The following is a 20,490-nucleotide window of genomic DNA, read 5'->3' on the forward strand; positions in this document are numbered from 1 at the left end:
TTCAAATAAAATCTCAACATTAATGCAGATCAAAATAAAGGGAAACAACGGCCTTAATTCTAACCCTAAATGTTGACTGCCTCTGAAATTTACCATAAGTAGCAGATGATTCAAGATGAGAAGAACTGTTATTGGAGAGGCAACTTGACATACCACTAACCGTACGTGACTGAAATCCGCAGATTAGAAGTTTTCTCTAAATGTACCAGAGAAATATTTGCATACGTGCATAACAGGCTAAAGTCTCTCTCTCTCTCTCTCTCTCTCTCTCTCTCTCTCTCTCTCTCTCTCTCTCTCTCTCTCTCTCTCTCTCTCTCTCTCTCTCTCTCTCTCTCTCTCTCTCTCTCTCTCTCTCTCTCTCTCTCTCTCTCTCTCTCTCTCTCTCTCTCTCTCTCTCTCTCTCTCTCTCTCTCTCTCTCTCTCTCTCTCTCTCTCTCTCTCTCTCTCTCTCTCTCTCTCTCTCTCTCTCTCTCTCCCTCCCTCGGTCTTCCGCCCTCCCTTCCTCCCCCCCATCTCTCTCGCCACTTCCAGCGAGCACAATCAAAGCCCCTGTGAAGAGAGAGGCCAGTATAAGTAGCCGGCACCCTGCAGGGCGTCAGGAGGATCATAGTGGGACCCAGACCGGACGGGAGAATCCCATGTGAGGATAAAACGCCAAGGTAAAGGCATTCCCTGTCTTATACGAGGTTAGAATAATCATATAATCATAATCATCAGTGAGTCGAAAAACTGTTTACTGCTACTTTTCTAAGCCTAGTTTTAACAATTTCTAAATATAATAAATAATATGTATGAAATAACAAATTATGTTCTGGAGCAAATTTACTTCCATAAATACATTAAGGGTGATTGTTGAATTTTCTTTTACTGAATACCGGTTACTGAAAATAACAATCACTCTGTCTGAAGTTTTCACATGATTCAAATTCTCGGTGAAATCATGCTTGTGACGAACAGAAGCCTTCACATATTTGTATCAATATTAGACATGAAACATATAGGCCTATTGCAAAACATTGGGATAGATATGCCTGCTAATCTCCTGTTGTCAAGAAGAGCACGCAAGAGGGGCCAGAAATGATGATATGGGGTTTATTCCCTCTGCCTTCATCCATAGTGAGGGGACAATGCGGCTTACCTTGTTCCTGTATCAGGTTGCCATGCTAGTCCTCGTGAACGCACAGCAGGACTGCTTCATGCACCCCACGTTCAGAGAGCCAAGTGAGTGTTTGGAGAGAGTAACGCATGCTGGCCCAACATTCTTTTATAATATAGACCGATACCATGATTCACTTTAGGCTGCTATCCTCTCTACACACGCCTGTTTTATAAGATCAGTCCCTGTCCGGGTCAGAATGTTGTTTATATTAGACCTTCCACGATTGTCTCAATTGTTTGGAGATAATCTGCAACTGGGCTTAATCTGCCCATGACCATCTCAGTCCAATGATTCTAATACACATCGGAAATATCAGATGTGCTTAATGCATACATGCAGTGTAACTTTAATGGCCATCTCCTGCCTTCCCAGCTAATGCGGACATCGAAGTGTCATGTGGTACGCAGCAGATGGCCATGAAGATGCTGCTGTGTCCCGTCTACTACTGTGGATACAACGAGTCTCTAATGTCCCTCAACGGGGAGCACGACAAAGAGTACTGCAAGGGCGTCGCAGACTGGACCGTGGACCCCCCCGTGCTCAGGTTCAACTTCTCCATCACCGAGGAGGAGATCACGGTGTGCTCAAATAAGCTGACGGTACTGTCAACCTCTTTCTTACCTTTTGCCGCAGGACACACACACACACACACACGAAAACACACACACACACACACACACACACACACACACACACACACACACACACACACACACACACACACACACACAAAATGGTAGCCCAAATGGTCAACAAAGCAAGAACTCCAAACGTAAACAAAATAAAGATAATCACCTTTCCCACCACCACCAGGTGACAGAGGAGATGGGGAACGGGGTGTTCTCTGACTTCTCCAGTCTCCAGTACATCAACATCTCCGGCCAGATCAAGTCCCAGGACCCAATCGTAGGAACTGTGGCCTACCGTGAGGAGATGATGTACATGTTCTCCTGCCGCTACCCGCTGCAGTACCTGGTTTCCAACAGCACAGACATGAGCGTGTAAGCGACTGCCACAACACCTTGATCCAAATCTATTGATCCAAAATGTAATCCTCCAAGAGCCAACCAAAGACACTAGAGAATGACTTCCTCTTGTCCATATATTCTCATTCATATGAACTCAAGTAAACATTTGAATCAATAGATATTTAGTTTCTACGTACTGTAGACTGTAGTCCAATTAAAACGTTACATTGAGAACTTCATTCAACTTTTGAACACTGGGACACTTTACACAGTGGCCCTTCAAGTGCGTTTACCACCATGCACAAAAGACACCGTCGGGTCCATAAAGAAATGGAGAGTCGGAAGGCTGTGTTTAGCGAAAGGCAACAGGCTTTTGACAACGTAAGGGATCTCCGTCTGGATTCTAAGGGCCGCTCAGAGAGGATTAAGGCGTCAACATTAAGCCTGTCACACTAGCTTTTAAATACCCTGCCCTGAACGGTGTTTGTTACCCCTTACACACACAGAGCCCCCCCCTATCCCCAACCCCCTGTCAGTCCCCTGTGGCCCCCCAGGGGCCTTCAGTCAGGGACCTTCAGTGAGTTGTTCCCCTGTGTATCAAGTGAATGCTGACCTGGTTATGGGCACCGCAGGGGTTTTCCCCACCAGGCTGAGGAGGGCTGACTGGCCCAGTCGTTGTTCCCAGAGGTTCTCTTTACCAGGGGCTGTTCTTCTACCCACAGGGCAGCAGCCAGCCTGTCCATGAATGAGGAAAGCGGCAGCTTCAGCAGCACGCTCAGGATGGCTTTGTTCTCGGTGAGTGAGGGAGAGAGAGTGAGGTTGTCAGAGTTAGTGGATGCTTGGGCGATTTGGCCTTCAATAATCAATGGTTGGAATTTGTGCACACTGAAATTGAGTGAGTGGCAAGTGTTTCAAATAAATAAAAATGCCCACGTCTTGCATTTCACATTCACTGACCAGTACAATTTCTCTGAATTATGAAAGAACAGACACTGTTTTATCCAAAGCGACGTGAGCCAATTTGAGATAAATGTTCATTAAGGTGTAGAAAGGGTCATCTTACTAAAGGTCGCCCACAGGTCAGGCTGCAGACATTAGGGTTCAAAGCTAGAACCTCTTCGGCAGGGAGTCAAACACCTGTACCACTAGACAATCCTGTAGTTGTGCCTTACACTCATGTGTTTTGATTGTCCTGCAGGACAATGCCTATTCCTCCGCTCTCAGGATCCCTCAAGGAGGACTCAAGCTGAAGACCAGGATCTTTGTCCTGGTGGCCGCCAGCAACCTGAGCAACAGGTAGTTCGACTCCCACGCGATGGGACCTAGTCACCTAGGTGGGAAACTGAAATCTGTTTCCACTAGGCCCATTACAAACCAGCAGGACTCATGACAACAAGGGGAACAGTTTCCGTTGGGTGTAGATGGTAGGCCTGCAGAAGAATGGTAAATAGCATGCGACAGATATGGTGGCTCCAATGCGACCAATTTGCATATCTGCTATGGGGGATTTCTTATTTCAGGTCATTTGTTATACTGTTTTAACCTTTATCCATCGTTCACTTTGGAATTCAATCTAACGTGTGTCTTCAAATTAGCCATGAGGTATTCAAAAGTCATTTTCTGCATTGATTGCCACCAACCCTTCCCCAGATTCAACGTTGTACTGGACAGGTGCTACGCCTCGACCACTTTCTTCTCCGTCGACAGCATCACACATGACCTCTTTGTTGGGTGAGTTCCTTTGGCCTCAGAGCACAACAGTCTGTTAATCGGTAGTACAGTGACCCACCTGTAGGACAGTATCATAGGTCAATATCAGGAGAGCGGATTGCGATTTAGATTGAAGTGACGGAGACTAAAATGTAAAAAGAAAAAAGGGGAACCACCTTTTTACACAACCCATTGTGGTTCACACAATCATCCACTCATCCATCGAACCAACCCCTTCATCAGCAAATGTCCAAAAAAATAAATCATCACGAAAATGACAAGTGAGTTAATTAAGAAAAGCATTGGTCCTCCTCCTGCTGCAGGTGCAATAAGGACGGCCAGACGATCATCGCCATCAACGGGATGGATCAGAACGCCCGTTTCTCCTTCGAGGCGTTCCGCTTCGTCCAGCAGAGGACCAGCGCCACCTTCTACCTGCACTGCTCCACCCGGCTCTGCGAGCGCTCCAGCTGCCCCGCCCTGGTGGAGGTGTGTGCGTCCGTCCGTTGTTGATGTTTTTGTTGTTTTTGTCCTTGTCGTAGTGACATATAATACTGCAATGCAAGTTGTCAAGCATTGCAGTATTATATAAAGCTAAACAGGTTCTGGTTCATAAATCACTTTACATCCTCTATTGTTCCCTGGTTTCACCTTATTTAAGTTACTGTGTAGAGGTTTGGGGCAATAATTACAAAAGTACTGTTTATTCAGCTGAAAAGAGCTATACGGACCGTTTTCATTGCTGGGTATAGGGATCATACAAACTCATTATTCATACAGTCAAAAATACTCAAATTAACAGATCTGTTTGGATTTCAAACAGCACAATTAATGTAATTTTAAAAAGAAAAATGTATGTACAACCAGAAAAAAACAAATACAAAAAAAGAATAAATAACAACTTGAGAAATACACTAAGTGGTTAGCTGTTAAAAGCCATTTTGAAAATCTGTTTCTTACGACATTAAAAGTGGGCGTGTCCACCTAGATGTGTGACGAATAGATTAGCAACGTTTGCTACTGACCACTGGGTAGGCTGGTAGTCTGATCTATCCAGCAGACATCTAGGTGGATACGCCCACTTGTGATGTCAGTAGAGACAGATTTTCAAAACGGCTTGTATCGGCTAATCACACTCACACCTGGTGGCATGTCATGGGACCTTTAACCAGGTTTTTGTTTACCTTTGGTCATCTTCTTCTCGTTTCCGTCTTCCAGAACTGTTCCACCTCGACGGCGTTCAGAAGGCGGCGCAGCGAGGGCGGTGGCGGAGGCTGGAGCACGAGGGTTAGCGACGCGGCCACCGTCAGCTCGGGGCCCATCACCACCCGCATGGACACTGGTGAGGAGGATGAAGATGATGAGGATTCTACTCAGCAGAGCAAGAAGAAAGTCATGCTAGGGGTTGTCATAGCAGCAGGGATCCTAGTCACCATCTTCCTCTCTCTAGTGGCTTTCATCACTTGTGTCGTCTGTAACTCCGAAAGATGGTTCAGTAAACCGGTTCTCTACCGACTGGAGTGAGAGACTTTTTATTTTGTTTTTACTACGGAAGACGCTATGTTAAATGCGATTTAAAAAGTAAAGGTCCTGCCATGTTTTAGGAGCCAATGCACGGAGAGAGCTTATTGGGAGCTGCTGATTGGCCAATTGACTCTGGAACTACTGGGAAGGGCTTTTACTTTTTACTTGTAACATGGATGGAGTGTAAACATGGATGGGTCCACTCTGATTTAAACAACAAACGACAATTATTATTTACAAATAAGTCTCTGTATATATTTCTGTGAAAGGTAAATTGAGAAAGTCACAATGAGTATTTGTAACAGTTTTACCTGCTTATGTATTAACAACAAAATAAGAAAACATAACAGCATTAGTTATTCCTGACCAATAAAATATATTAAGAATATATTCTGAGTCATCTCAGAATATGACTCAGTAAAATATATTCTGGAATGAGGCACTGGAATGAGAGTTTGTAAACTAAGATCCAAGATGTAAACTAAAATCTTCCATTCAATTTAATTGTCAACAATTCTTCCTACGATTGTTTTTCTTTTTATATATATATATACTTTTGCTTGTTTAATTGTGATGTCCTCATTGATTACACTGCAATCAATTGGAATGAAGAGACAATATGAATGCATGACAACAGCATTTTTTCCTGAGGTTAGGAAAGTAATTGGTAAATTAATTGTATAATACTGGGGCTTTTGGGGTTGCATTTCCTTTTTATTAAAACTATGAATGTCACAGAATATTTTACAAACCCAAAAAAACCTCAAAGCCTCATTTTAAGTACTTCAACTTTAGCATCATATAACAGGATGATCATCTGATTGTTTTACCTGCAGCAGTAAGAAAAGTCATGGCACACAGGAACTACAAGGTTAAGTTTTATTTCTTTCCAACAACTGAGATTAAATCAACTAAAAACAAAACAAAACAAAAAAGAAAGGTTTTGTATCAACAGTTTAGCAAGAAAACATCTTCTACTCCTGACGCTCACCCGAGTCCCGTTTGCCCTACTGCCTCTGCCAACCGTTTCAGAGGTAGAGGATTCCAGAAGCATCAAGAGCCAAGATCGGTGCTGTGTGTGTGGTCTGTGTGTGTTTGGGGGGTGGGGGGGGTGGGCTGATACGTCATGCACAGAACGCTGAACACAGTTGAAACCTTCTCTTCCAAGCGTGTTTAGCAGCTCGCTGGGCATCCAAAAACACAGGGGGCCTTGTCCACTATCAGTGCAGCGAATTCATAACAGCTCCTACTAGGTTCTAATAGCCATCCATTGAGGAAGAAAAAAGGCATAATCCAAAAAAAAAAAAAGTAATGTAGGTAGAAATGGAACTGGTAAGCTCAATTCATTTTGCCTCCCTTTTCACAGCAGGCCAACGGGAGAATGTACAGGATATTTCAAAGCAGTATGAAGAAAGTTGAAACACTGCAAATAATTTTTGCGGTGGTTTCAACCACATTATACACCAAAGTATATCACACGTTTCATGTTCCAATTCAGATGCAAGTTCACTGAAAACCAGCTAGCGTCAGGTCGTTCTTCACAACCAAGTTGAACGCGCCTGACACCTCAAAAGATTAGCCATGTTTGAAATTATCAGATACAATCAAGCGAGCTTGTGACTCACTGCTGGCCCACTTCAAACCGGGATGGGATAAGCGTTGCGAAAGTCCATCTTTGCTGGAATCTGTATTGAGAGTGACGACGCGCAACGCACATCTGGAGCAGGTCTACACCCGAGACAAATCCTTGAGAGTTCTGCTCATTGGCTCAGTGCCGTCCGCATTTAGCAAAGTGGTCACGAACGGTGTGCCCCCCTCCCCCCCTCCAGCACCACCACTTCCGCCAATGAAAACACAGGAAAATAAAAAAACGACAGTTATGAGGCACACAGAGATGGAGAGAGATGAACGAATGCAGGGACAACCATGTCAACAGTCCTTAAAAAATGAAAAATACAAAAAAAGATTGTGTGGTTTGTTGCCGGGTTTGTTGCCGAGTAAAGCTGACGCATCAGTGATGCGGTCAGATGTACGTGACGTAATAAAGAACCACGTCCTGTTATGTTAAAAGCTGGCTTTGCCATCCCACGACATTGGATGGATTATTTTTACTGGGTTGCTGCTGCTCTCATGGCAACTATAAGTGCTTGGTTATCACAGCATCAATGACACATGAGGGGGGGGGGAAACCGAACAGCACAGCCAATTAAGAAGGAGGAAAGGGTGATGGGGTGGGGGCAGGGAGAGCCAATGAGGTTGAGGTCTTCAGCTGTATCCAATGAGGGTCCAGGAAGTCAACAAAAACAGGTTGGGGAGGAATTCAGAAGAATAAACAACAACATTTACACACTGTCAATAAATATCGCAAAATATTTCTTTCCCAGTTCCAGCTGTTATAATTCATCGCCCACGTGGTTGTCAGTGTTTGCCTTCGGGGATTCTGAAAAGGAAAGGAATTATGATGATTATTAAATGGATGGAGAGCATGTTTGGTCATGAGAACATGTCTCAATGATGCACCAAACCAAAAACAATGGCATTCAACATCCCCTGGCACTCCTGAACAAAAGTATAGATTATTTGCTCATCAAAATGGAATAGAAAATGATCAAATTTAAATTGTACTTGGGAACTTTAATAAATGGCAGTGGAAACGCTTCTCAGAGATTTCAGCACCACTTATAGTTGTACACCTCTCACACAGCCTGCTTTGGTGCATCGGTCAGTCGGCTAGCGAGCACATACCCGTTGCCGCATCGTCAGTGGGTTTTGATTGGCTGGCCGAGTCTTCCACGCCTTCTACCGTGGCCTCGGTGGGTGGAGCCGCCTCCGGCAGGGCTTCTGGGGCGGCCTCTGGGTCCAGACAAAACAACGTAATACACAATTAAAAAACTAAAAACGACTGCTCATTACGATTGACGCAACATGGTACAACAATGAACATGACAAATCGTGAATAAAAAGTATCTTTGTAAGCATCAAGCAGACATTCAGTCAAGTCAACAAATAAACCGAAATCCTCCCCAAAAAACAGACAACCATGCATATCATCCCCCCCCCCCCCCCCACACACACACGTACAAACACACACACACACACACACACACCGCTGTCCTTGACGGTGGCCTCCTCCTCTCCCGTGGCGGTGGCGGCGGGGGGGATGACCTTCTCCTCGGCCGTGGCGTTGGCCTTGGCCGACTTCTCGGAGGAGGAGCTGGTGGCGTTCTTGGCCTTGGGCTTGGCCTTGGGCTTGGCGAACTTCGCCTTGTTCAGCAGGTAGTTGACCTCGCGGTCCAGCAGCGCCAGCTTGGCCTCCAGGTCCTTGGAGAGCAGCACGGGCCGCTCCGCCAGCGAGCGCTTATCCTGCTCCGCCACCGTCTCCGTCTTCCACGTCTGGGGTCGCCGGGGGCGGAGGGGAAAGGGCGAGAGAGAGACCGTTGAGTTCGTGTTATGGTAGAGGGTGAGGTGCGCGTGTGTTTTATAACGTGATTAGCATGGATGTTTTAATGATGCCATTGTCGATGATGGTTTCGTCGACTTGGATTCTTTAACGCATGATTTGAAATGTCTGTCGATTTATAAAGGTCAATACGGCAGAACGCTGAATTAAGATAACTAAAAACGTATAGAAACAACTGTACATATCCATAACAACATCAGACGGTAGGAATGACACTTCTGAAGGGCATCGAACATTCACTTGGAGTTTGTTTGGAGTTATGAACTTAAGAAACGCAAAAAGGTATACAAACATCATGGAGTAAACTAGAGAACGTAATACAGTGATATTACATTAGAACCTGAAGAGTGTGAATACAGTTGAACTACCAACCGTGGTGTCGTTGATCACTTTTTCCAACGTCTTCAGCTCCACATCAGTGAAGATCTGGTCATCCTCTGGAATCAATTTGGCACTCCTTAAAAAAAGGTGAAGGAAGGAAAGCATGAATATCTTAAAACGCACGGCTGAAAACGATTAAAATGGTAACGTGGTTTATTATTTTAATAAATGACAGTTTCATAAAAAGGTAAATATTCAGTAGCGTTTGCCTTGCCTCTTGTCAGCTTAAATATGCACGTTCAAAAGTCTCGGTCAACCTGACCATTGGCCGTTCCTTGACACGTTCCCTCCATCGCCACACACTCACCGCAGGAAGTAGCTGGACGTGTTGAGCATGCTGGTGAGCGCGGCCAGCCGGTCGGGCCGCTTGCGCCGCTCGTCCACCCTGAAGAAGAGCGCCTTGCAGAGGGTCTTCAGCTCCGACAGCTTCTCCCGTAGCTCCTTGGTGGTGGCCGCGTAGCCCTCCTCGTCCATCCACTCCGACGACTCGCGCAGCTTGGCCACGATCTTCTCCTTCTCCTCCTCCCCCACGGCCTGCTTGTACTCCTTCTGGTTCAACTTGTCCTGTCGGGACGAGAGACAGAGACAGAGACAGAGACAGAGACAGAGACAAAGACAGAGAGAGAGAGAGAGAGAGAGGGAACAGAGTGGTCCAATCGGTTAGGTTCTTGATTCCTGTTCAGTGATATAGCACTACAATCACTACAGAGTACCTACAAACAGTATTGCTAGCCAACGATGACAACTCCTCCATCCTAATAAACAAGCAACTGCTGGCATTTAACCAAATGCATGGCATGCATTTCCCAAACATGATCCTCAAATTAAGCTACCTCAAAGAACCAGTGAGACCTTGGAAGAAGGTCTCGCCAACATTTTAAAAGACAAATTACCAAGGATTCAGGATCTCTCTCGAGAAAAATAAATTCTTGAAATTTGCATTTTGGATCGCTAAAATCTACAGTGCTAATGCTGAGATGTACGGTATGTACCTGCGTTTCAAAGATGAAAGCTTCCAGATTGTTAAGCATCCTTTCCCTTTCCTGCTTGGCCAGGTCTCTGTTGGTCAGGTCCTGTAGTCTGGAAACACAGAGACCGTGAGACGTGTATCCAGCACACATCTTTTACAGGGACATTGTGTTGGATTTACAATGTTCTGCTAATGCAAACAATACACAATTGTTATAACACAAGATGGTCAGATAAGTAAAAGACAAAATGCCTTCTGATTCGACTCAAGGGTTAGCCAATGTTCAAAAGAAAATGAACTGCAAACTTATTCTAAACAGTGAGAGGAAAATTCTCCAACGCTGTTCTCCATTACAATATGCAAAAAAACCACGACCCAGAAAGTAGTCACACGCCCACACTAACAACACATACTTTTTGTTTGAAGAAAGGATATCTTCTGCGGTGGGATCAGAGATGTCGTTGGCGAGAAGTTCAACAGCGATCTCCTCAGAGATCTTGGTCTTCTTCTGTGGTTTCTGCTCTGTTTTCTCTGCTTCCTTCTCTGCCTCAGCATCTCCGGTCTTCTCTTCCTTCTTCTCTCCCTGCAAGCACAAAATACATCTTGTTATTATACAATGATTAGCATGGTGTCTTGTAAACACTCACATTTATTTTAGAAAATGGCAGAATAATCCTGATTTGCAGAACGATGAAAAAAATAAATGAAAAAAAAGGTTTTGGAATGCTACCTGAGCGTCGTCGTTCCCACTGTCCGAGTCGTTCTTCTCCTGCGCTGCCTCCTCCTCCTCACCAGGGGCCTTCTCTGCCTCCTCTGGCTTCTTCTCCTTCTCCTCCCCCTCCGCCTCCTTTGGAGCCTCCTGCTCCTCCTTGGGCTGCTCTGGTTCCTCCTCCGTCTTCTTCTTCTTCTCCGCCTCCTCTTCCTCCTCCTCTTTTCCCGCCTCTAGAGGAACCTCCTCCTCTTCCTGCACACGACACGCGTGTAGACTATTTGTAGACAAATACTCTGAGCTGTATCAAACGCTGCAAAGCAGAGCCGTCTGTTCTCTTCCTGCAGTTAAGTTATCTGGAGACATCAACGCTAATGTTGTTACAGTAATGTAAATGGTAACGTCCTACAAAGTGCCGTCAATCCATCGGACATGGGTAAATGCCGGTCATTCATCGGATTAGGAAGACAAGGAGTAGACCGTCCCTAAAACGGAACAGTTGGGAGGGTTCCTATAGTGTCCCCAACGGGCTGCGGATTAACAAGTTACCTGGACAGACTCGGTCGCATTCAGGCTCGGTTCTGCAGATCCACCCCCAAACAGGTTAGAAATGGTATTTCCCAGTTCTGCGAGAGACAAGGTGGTCGGGGGGTTAACCCAGGTCGGTAATGATGGATTGGGTAAGTAATACAAACTGCATGAGGTAAAACAGTAAAGATGTCAGGGAAAGGCATAAGTTGAGGATAAACCTACTTGTTAGCGTTGACTCCTCCTCCTTCTCCTCCACAATTGTTTCAAAGACGGACTCAACCTGGAATGGCAGAAGAGATTTGAGCTTTAGGTGACCTGGCATTCAAACGCACGGAGTTGGAATCCCAAAATAATTTGGAGCAGTCGAAGGAAAAGCATTCACTCCTGGTCAGGGCATGTTTTTATAATAATAATAATTGTATTTAAAAGGCGCCTTTCTCAGCACTCAAGGACACCGTACAGAGGTACACAAAGTCATTTTTGCATCCATTATATCTATTATTCTGTTTCCTAGAAACTGCAAAGCACCAAGTGTATTTTTTACAGCCAGTTTTTCCTTTTAAGGATAGAGCATTTCTACACCAATACACTACAAAACATCCCCTGTATCTGAAATCATACATGGCAAAAATATGTCTGATTCTAATTATTGGAATACTTGACATTTTGTTCAAGTCGGTTTTGCTAAACAGAATGTAACCCCCCGAAAATAACACCAATAAGAGAAGTAAGGTGAAAGCCTTGTTTCCCCCAGAGCAGAGTGACTCACCCGGTCCAGGAGAAGCACACCGCTGTCGTCCATGTTGAAGTGGGCCTTGATGCCCTTGGACTCGGCGTCGGTGTGCTTCAGGAAGCTGCTGCCCACCTCCGACAGCTTGACTGTGGTCAGGTTCAGTGAGCCAAACACCCTGCAGAAAACACAAAACAGTCCAAATGAGCTAATGTTAGCTAGCCTTTTGGCGGTTAGCCATTAGCTAGATATGAAACCATATTAGAACTGGAATTTTTTTTTATGAATATGATTGTACCGAGTGACAAATAATGAAAGCAAATAGGCTTATTAGCTTATTGTGTATCGTCCTATAGGCGCTAAGCTAAAGCTAAATTATAAATACAGGCTAAGCGGAAGCACAGATCGTTGTACCCACCAAGCTAAAGCATGGAGCGGTAAACAGGCTAAGCTAAAGCATGGAGCGTTGAGCAGGCTAAGCTAAAGCATAACGCACTGCACCCGCTAAGCTAAAGCATGGAGCGTTAAACAGGCTAAGCTAAAGCATGGAGCGTTGAACAGGCTAAGCTAAAGCATAACGCATTGCACCCGCTAAGCTAAAGCATGGAGCGTTTAACAGGCCAAGCTTAAGAAACACCAGCAACGTACCCCAGGTCCTCTTCTCCCAGGTAGGCGAGGTCGCCGTAGTTGATCTCAAAGCTGAAGTCGTCGGTGTAGCGGTTGAAGGTGATGACCTTGCGTTGGGGGTAGGGCGCCATCCTCTGGAAGAGGATGCGCTTGTTGTGCTTCACCGTCTTGGCGCCGTCCTCGTCCGTCTCGCGGGTGAACTCCACCTGGAGAAGGTGGACAAGTTACACTTTGGTTTTTCACATTGAGATGTTTCTCCTCAGCAGGTAATGATTGTTTTTGACCAATCCTTGGCCAGGGGGCTATGTTTAATCGTCAGGTACTTCCAGAAATATCCACAAGACCAGGATCTCCCCTTTTTTTTCATTTGAACCATGTGATTACCCATTGATAACCATAATTGTATTACTGCCCAAAAAATATTACGAATCAATGAATGAGTCAACAATAGCCTCAATGTATCCCTCCCCGGCAACCGACTGTCGCTCTCCATCACCCACTACCTCACAGTGACCCATTGACCAAAAGCAGAAACAATCCCGTCCCTGGCAGAATGCAGTGAATGCCCCAGACGGTGAACTGACCTGGATGGGGTAGACGGTGGCATCTCGCACCAGGAAGGGCTTCACCTTGAAGGCCTTGCTGAGGGCCGCCGCCTGGTACACGGCGCCCATGGCCGCCGCCTCATCAGCGTTGATGTTCTTACCCAGCTCCTCTCTGCGCACAAACCACCGCCATGAGTTATCACGCACAGGCTTCTATCTGAACATAACCCGTGTGCACAATGATCAATGGGTTGTTTTCGGTGGACCTCGTGCCACTTACTTATTCACAGCCTTGAGGAGCACCTCCTGAACCTTGGGCACCCGCGTGGACCCGCCCACCAGGATCACCTGCTCGATGCTCTCCTGTTCACATGAATACAAAGAGGGAAGGCGCTCAACTGCCTGCATGTGTCAATGTGCCTCGTAAGCACACAGCGGCCGTGCCAGGATTTCATGCCTGCAACAGCAGCATTCTCGATTTCGCAATACAACGATTATTCCAAGTCAAACAGGATATAAAAGGGAGAGGGCAAACATTAGAGTGGTGTGTATGAGATGAATCACTGTTTGCGATTGCAGGGTGCAGGGAGAGAGAGAGAGGGGGGGGCTTCGCTACTGACCGCTGTCATCTCTGCTGTGGCGAGGGCGTCCTGCACGGGCCGCGAGACCCTCTCAAACAGGTCGGCGCACATGGCCTCAAAGTCCACCCTGGACACCCTGGCTTTGAAGTCGATGTCGTCCATCAGACCTTCCACCTGGAGCAGAATGGGATGTAGTACATCACTGTGAGCCGCCTCACCTGGGACGGCCCCCACTGGGCAACAAGGACAGACTGACCTACATTATGTATAATCCTAGCCGTGTGGACAGTACGGTTTGTATACTTTACATTTACACTACATTTAGTGCAGACGATATTACCGGAAGTGAAATCGTTACATAACTACCCACGTTTTGTTTTTGAGTGTCAAAGATTTAAAGGTTGTTATTTGTTACATACTCGTACAGGATGTGCAGTGAAATGTTTGTGGGACATGTATTTTCTGTTCTTAAAAAAAGAAATAAAATACAATAGAATAAAATAATACAATAAAATACAATATAACTTTTAACAGAAATGAAGAATATTATAAATATATATGAATTGAAAGGTGGATAAACAGGTGAGAAGCACTTGGTTGAGTGTGTGAGCGGCGGCTCACCTGTGCGGTGAACTCTGCGTTGGCGCTGAGCACCATCTTGAGTCTCTGGGCCTCCTTCAGGAGCTTGGCCATGGCCCGGTGGTTCTCCCGCACGTCCTTCTTGCTCTTCTTCTGCTGGTTGAACAGCTTGGCCAGGTGGTCCCGCAGGCGCAGGTCCAGCTCGAAGCCCCCCAGACCGCGGTCGAACCTGGGAGCCACGGACACACGCTTTAGAATAACTCCACATCAATTAAATAATACAAAAGGTAGCGAAGGTAGAAGCAAACAGAGACTATAAATAAAAGCACATCTTGATGCAACGTACGTGCCCTCGTCATCACATCGACACCAGTGATTATAAAGGCCATTCGCACCTCCCCTACCTTCCTGCTGCCACTGAGTATATTTGCATCGTTTGCATTCACAGTGAGGCACCGCTGGAAGGCTTTACCCAGCAAAGGACACTGTGCCCTTGGCCTCTACAGTCTCACAGGCATCACATGACGAGGGGACTGGGAGACCCATGCTACTGAGCATACACTCTGTGTCAGAGCTGGAGGTCGGAAAATAGAGAGATTACAATTTTCTTTTAACTTATTTGAGGTAATACTGCATCGTATTATTTATGATTTTAAATATCCATCCTCATAAATAAAGCTGGCCTGAGGGAATGGATGCATCACAGATCGTCGTCGAGGAGAAAAAAAAACGGTGTGAAATAACTCCTGAAAGGTCCCATCTTTGAAAGGGAAGCCTTGCCACCATGGTGAGCTGCAGTTTGCTTCATGCTTGGAATTAAATACAAAGCATTTGTAAATCAGGCTCCTTAAAAAAAAAAAAAAAACAGAGATCATAGTGGTCTCTTGCAACACCCAGAGCAAGTTGGCCAGTGTCTGATTTTGAACCAGGACGGAATGCCATTCGCTCAGAATACACCTATGACTCCTACTTAAGTCTGCAGAACACAGCCTGTGATTTTAGCTGTGACTCACCCCACTCCGCGGACCTGTACTTGAGGCTGCACGCCCATGTCCTTGGTCTTCACCGTCTGGTAGGTGACGATGGTGGCCGTGGTGCTGCTGGCTCCCATGTCGTAGAACATGATATTCTGCACAGGGACACAACGTGGCGTCAGACGTAACCTCTGACCGCGACGCATGACTAAAGACTGGTCGTGTTCGTGAAACTATTGGCACGTTCGCAGTTTTTCTTTCTTATTTTTACCTTGGGCGTGCTGTCGATGTCCTTCCTCCTGAACACCCCGTAGTTGATGGCCACAGCGGTGTTGTCGTTGATGAGCTGCAGCACCTTAACGCCCGCCATGTTGGCTACCTTCAGCACCGCCCGGCGCTCTGCCTGGTTGAAGAAGCATGGCACGGTGATCACTGCGTCTTTGATGGGTTGTTCTAGGGGTTGGGCGACAGTGGGAGGAAAAACAGAAATCTAACTCAGCATGGTATAGCATTTCATGCATTTAAAAAGGGAAATTACACAGAGTTTGCGCCGTCGTCTGAGGTACCACTAACCACAAGTTATAGACTAACAAAGGGTTGCTGTTGATAAAAAAATCACTTCAATCCTAGTATTTTCATTAATTAGTCAGCCAAGCCTGATCTCTCCATCACAGAAAAGTGTAAGGTAAATAAAGTAAATAAGACACGTACCTGCAAAGTCCTGCGCCAGCCCACGAGAATAATTCAGGACCATTCCGAGGAGTTCCTCGGGAGTGTAATTGAGATCGCTGAGGGAAGGGCAAAGGGAAAGCATATAAAGCAACGTGCCCGAAACCGGTCTGACATGACTGCTGAACGTGAACGCCTCGATGCCTCAGAAGCACAGACATAGGGCTGAGATAGTCTCTGGAAGAAAACATTATGCACTCACAGCATGGCAAGGCGCTTAGGATTAAAAAACGTCACACATTCCATGTAAAATATCTTCCGTTGAATAAGTGTTGCCCCGAGTTATTATAAGACACGACGGAAAGATGGGACAGAACGGGACCAGGGGCTCACTCTGCGTATTTGAAGTACGGGGTGCCCCTGACGGGGTCCTCCAGGAGCTGGTGCTCAGGGAACGTCTTCTGGTAGAGCCCAACCTGCGGGTTGTCATGCTTCTTGCCCAGGAGGCTCTGGAGGTGCCTGTACACCAGCTTGGGGTTCTTCACAGACTGCACACAAACAGGGAGCAGAGAGAAAGCCGTGAGAGGGATACATTTCTGTGCTCACCGGTGACATAATTTGTGGTTTTTTTAGATTAAGGTGGTGATAAAATATAAATAATTATAACACAATTAAAAAGTAATTGAGCTTGTTTGTTTTATGTAGGTTTCTTCCTATGCTCATTAGGGCAGTACAATTCTTGAATGAAATGAGAAGAATGATTTCTTGCTTGGAGTTGGGTTGATTCTCTCCAAATTTCTTTCAATAAAAATGTTTATAGCACTGATTTACCTGATGATATGAGTGATGGACAACCTATAGTCTACTCAAGACGTTCTTATGTTATTTAAGAAGAAGCCTTGCACTTTTTAATGCAAGTGTAAAATAGTGTAGCGAATGGTACTTTGCGAATGAGGGCCACTAAAATAAATGGGTCTGCATTCTTTAATTGATCCATGTTTGGGCGACGTTCCTTTTTGAGGTAGCGTCCCTGTTCAATTACAAAAAGTAAACTATCACTCTTTCGGAGATAGGTGGTATCCAAACAAAACTGTTGCGATACAACTGCACACGTCATGTTATCAAACGCAACCTATATTAACGAAATGCAGTGCAAGTAAACATGGGCTTGTAGCGCCGACTGTTATCGAGATGAATGATCATGACAAAGGGTACAGATTGTGATTGGTTGAATGGATGGAGATCACAAGTTAAATAAGATTAAACATGCAGCCCATGCAAAGAGACTTGCTTCTCAGAATATCATGCCTCATTGTGTTTGACCAGACAGGACTAATGGTGTGCCTCTGAGGCTACATTTGAGGAAGTGGTCGAGGGAAAGTAGAAATCAACTGCACCTCGATTTTAGGAAATGGTAAGATTGGCTATCTATAGAAAACTGCAGTAGATGTTAGTTTTGTTCAAAAGGAAATCGACATAGCAGCACCCACATTTCTGTGTAATGCGTTACTGTTTCAGCCCACATTACCTACCGTTCAGCCTCGGCCTAAATATTGAACAGTTTTACATTGTAGTCCAGTAATGAAAGGAAGGGTCGTACCACTCCTAAGGCGTTGTCTCCAAAGAGCCTCTCGGTTTCCTTTAAGCACACGGCTATCGGCGTTTTCCTCCTCGACTCACTGTATAAAAACATTCAAATATCATCACAAAATGACCGTGACAGAGGGATATGCATCACCTTTCCCTGTCTCTTCAATAAGGCCATATGGAACAATTTCTTGTCAATGTAGAGTAGGAAATATGACATTTTTTCTTTTGACATTTGCTCTTATAGAACTGTTCAGGCAACATGCTATATTAGACCGAAGCATAAACACTTGAGATTATCACACGTACATCATATCTCTGCCATCCTTGCCTATAATGTGCAAGAAGACATGAGGAGGGTTTGCGCTACATAAAAGGATTTCAAAATCAGCAATAATAGCAAGTAGCGACAGCTTTGTGCACCACATCCTGCCCATTGACTTGGCTTTATGCAAAATAACATACCGGCCGACGAGAAGGATTTCCATACCGCTGATGGACAGGAGCTACTAACCTGTTCAGCGCAATCTCCATCGGCACACCTGGTTTGACAATGGCGATTTTCATCCACTCACTGCCCAGGTCAACTGACATTACAGCTACGGAGGCTGAGAGGACCAAAAAGGACAAAAGGACAAAGGGGAATGATCAAAACGGTGCCCACGATGCCTGAACATACAAGGCCTGTTCATCAGAATGCATCATGGGATATTTCATTGGCATTACTATGCCATATATCGAGAGGGCTCAAAAGAGGTGCAGTATTTTAATCCAAAAATATATGCCTGAGCCTAGGCTTATTAAAAAATAGTTTTGCCACGTCTAGCATGAGAATCAATGTGGCATTAGACAGGAAAAAGTATTCCCATGAAGACAAATAATTTCACATTTTATTACTAAACAATGTACAAATCCTATAGAGTTAAAGAGTACACACAGATAACCAACCTACAGTCCCTACCCTTGTTTACTGTTGATGTGGGTTTGAGACTGCAAGTTGTGCATATGACTGTGTTGATTATATATAGTCCATATCTTATTGACATCTATCATCCATGGTATAACTTTCCCTTTGTGATGCAGGTACTCTTTCTCCATAAGTGTTGTGTCTATATGTGATGTAATTTTGTTAAATCTGTCCGAGAACTGAAGATGTACATTGGACTTCCCAGCTAACTCGTCGCTTGACACATTCCCTGAAATTATTAAATGAAAAATAAAACTATGAATGGCAAGTCTTCAGCGGCTCATGATGACATATTCATAAAACATTAGCATTCATTGTTTAATTGAGGTTAGCAGTCTGTGTAATGGCTTGATGGCACATCTCAAGACATGGACATGGGTCTGTTGTTTATGTTACCTGAGTGGGAAGGCAACATCGCCAGAACCACGCAGAAAAGCGCGCACACCGCCAGCTTCCTCCTCATGTTTACCTATCAGAAGTGAAGAAAAACAAAGAAAAACATAAACACCTTGACAACACACATGTCCAATCAGGCATCTCGGTACACACTAATAAAACATATACATTCAGCCGTTGATTACGTGCTACTTTAGTTAGGATACATATTATAATGAACTGCACAATTCAGTCGTGATTCCGCTTAACACATCATTGTAAGATGTTATTTCACAGTTTTACAGATCCAGGCCTGATTGACTTTAGCTGACAGTTGACTGATAAGGTATCCTACAGAGTCAGGTAGACTACAGGTGATGACCTCGATTCTGGACGCAGCCATTACAGGTGTGCACAGTGTACACATTGTACACACACGTCGCTGGGAGATTTGTGTCAATCTTGATGCTGTTAGAAGGTGTGAACAGGACCACAGCAGTAAAGCTCATCATCGCTTTATGACTTTTAATTTGAAAGGGAGCAGGGTTGTCACTTTAGCCAACAGCTGTGCCATCAGGATGATAAGCTAGGTCGGTTTTTTTTTTTCCAGGGCAAAGGAATAACAAAATAAAAAGACAATGAGTATGAAACCACATAGAAACTTCCCGTCCCTTCTGATGCACTAATCGCACGGATGACAGACGGATGCACAACTAAAAACATGACCGTTCATAAACAAAGACCTGGCTCCTGACAATACCTCCAAACCCTTAGAAAGTTAGGTTTTGAACCGTTTACGTTACAAAAAAAGCACAATAGTTTCGGTTTAGTAAGATAGACGAGTAGAAATTATCCTTTCAGCCATTTAGAGATGCGTTAACAAAAAGGTGTTAGGGTTCATCAGTGGGAATGTTTCATTGTCTCGTAGCGGTTAGTTCACTTGGCTAGCTCTGTAGCCGAGAGTCACTCAGATGGTCGGCATGTACAGCTCAGTAAAGGTGATATACATTCATTCATTGACACAATGTGCAGTGGTATGGCATAACTTACCTTATATTAGCCCGAAGCAATGAAACAGCGTCTAATCATACACACCGGGAGAGGAACTATACAATGAAGCTACTGTTACAGGGAGATCCTGTCCCTGGTTTCCACGCCGTTTTTTGTTACCAACGCCTTGCGGTAGCCTAATGTGTGAGTTTATAATTTTTTCTTATCGCCGGCTAGTTCTTTCCACCGGGCCCGGAACGCGGCGTGATCTCATTGGATCCACGCAGCGGCCGCTAGGCGAACGCGGAGCTGTGACCCTCTACTCGGCAGAGCCCGCCCCCTCGGATCCACGCACTGCGCGCTGATTGGGCCACGTGCATTGAGTGGCGTGGGGACGAGACCCTTGCCAGCACCGGATAGGTCCACGTTAGGTTAGGGGGTGGGGTGGGTCTGA

General features: G+C 45.3%; 2 protein-coding genes across 3 annotated transcripts; one reads left to right on the top strand and one right to left on the bottom strand.

Annotated features, from left to right (window-relative positions):
• Positions 1–503: 503 nt before the first annotated feature.
• LOC115547001 (zona pellucida-like domain-containing protein 1) lies at positions 504–6,669 on the top strand. Of its 2 annotated transcripts, none has more exons than XM_030360888.1 (9): positions 504–686; positions 1,118–1,221; positions 1,532–1,758; positions 1,973–2,160; positions 2,850–2,922; positions 3,326–3,423; positions 3,778–3,858; positions 4,161–4,326; positions 5,056–6,669. In XM_030360888.1, exons 2-9 carry the CDS (start codon positions 1,128–1,130, stop codon positions 5,359–5,361), a joined length of 1,233 nt encoding a protein of 410 aa, XP_030216748.1. In that variant the 5' UTR covers positions 504–686; positions 1,118–1,127; the 3' UTR covers positions 5,362–6,669. The 2 variants fall into 2 exon arrangements, with proteins under 2 accessions (XP_030216748.1, XP_030216747.1); XM_030360887.1 differs by having other exon boundaries at positions 508–659.
• Positions 6,227–20,363, bottom strand: hyou1 (hypoxia up-regulated 1). The gene is made up of 24 exons (XM_030360878.1): positions 20,097–20,363; positions 19,068–19,140; positions 18,219–18,312; positions 17,718–17,796; positions 16,511–16,665; positions 16,160–16,236; positions 15,720–15,901; positions 15,488–15,603; positions 14,517–14,703; positions 13,935–14,069; positions 13,595–13,677; positions 13,354–13,486; positions 12,791–12,975; positions 12,182–12,320; positions 11,635–11,692; positions 11,431–11,507; positions 10,903–11,136; positions 10,586–10,755; positions 10,195–10,282; positions 9,510–9,766; positions 9,194–9,278; positions 8,469–8,754; positions 8,107–8,214; positions 6,227–7,801 (listed from the first exon to the last, which is right to left on the bottom strand). The coding sequence occupies exons 2-24, from the start codon at positions 19,132–19,134 to the stop codon at positions 7,755–7,757; spliced, it is 3,042 nt and encodes a 1,013-aa protein (XP_030216738.1). The 5' UTR covers positions 19,135–19,140; positions 20,097–20,363; the 3' UTR covers positions 6,227–7,754.
• Positions 20,364–20,490: the final 127 nt, after the last annotated feature.

The sequence above is a fragment of the Gadus morhua genome, chromosome 7 (genome assembly GCF_902167405.1).
Source record: "Gadus morhua chromosome 7, gadMor3.0, whole genome shotgun sequence".
Taxonomy (NCBI): domain Eukaryota; kingdom Metazoa; phylum Chordata; class Actinopteri; order Gadiformes; family Gadidae; genus Gadus; species Gadus morhua.

Bases quoted from the DNA above. Each gene is read 5' to 3' on its own strand.
- LOC115547001 (XM_030360888.1), top strand. From the start codon at position 1,128: ATGCGGCTTACCTTGTTCCTGTATCAGGTTGCCATGCTAGTCCTCGTG. The intron at 3,424-3,777 runs GTAGTTCGACTC...ACCCTTCCCCAG, and splicing joins GCCAGCAACCTGAGCAACAG to ATTCAACGTTGTACTGGACA. The intron at 4,327-5,055 runs GTGTGTGCGTCC...TCCGTCTTCCAG, and splicing joins GCTGCCCCGCCCTGGTGGAG to AACTGTTCCACCTCGACGGC.
- hyou1 (XM_030360878.1), bottom strand. From the start codon at position 19,134: ATGAGGAGGAAGCTGGCGGTGTGCGCGCTTTTCTGCGTGGTTCTGGCG. The intron at 12,321-12,790 runs GTACGTTGCTGG...TGTTTTCTGCAG, and splicing joins CTGGGAGAAGAGGACCTGGG to GGTGTTTGGCTCACTGAACC. The intron at 7,802-8,106 runs GTATGTGCTCGC...TTTCCTTTTCAG, and splicing joins CACTGACGATGCGGCAACGG to AATCCCCGAAGGCAAACACT.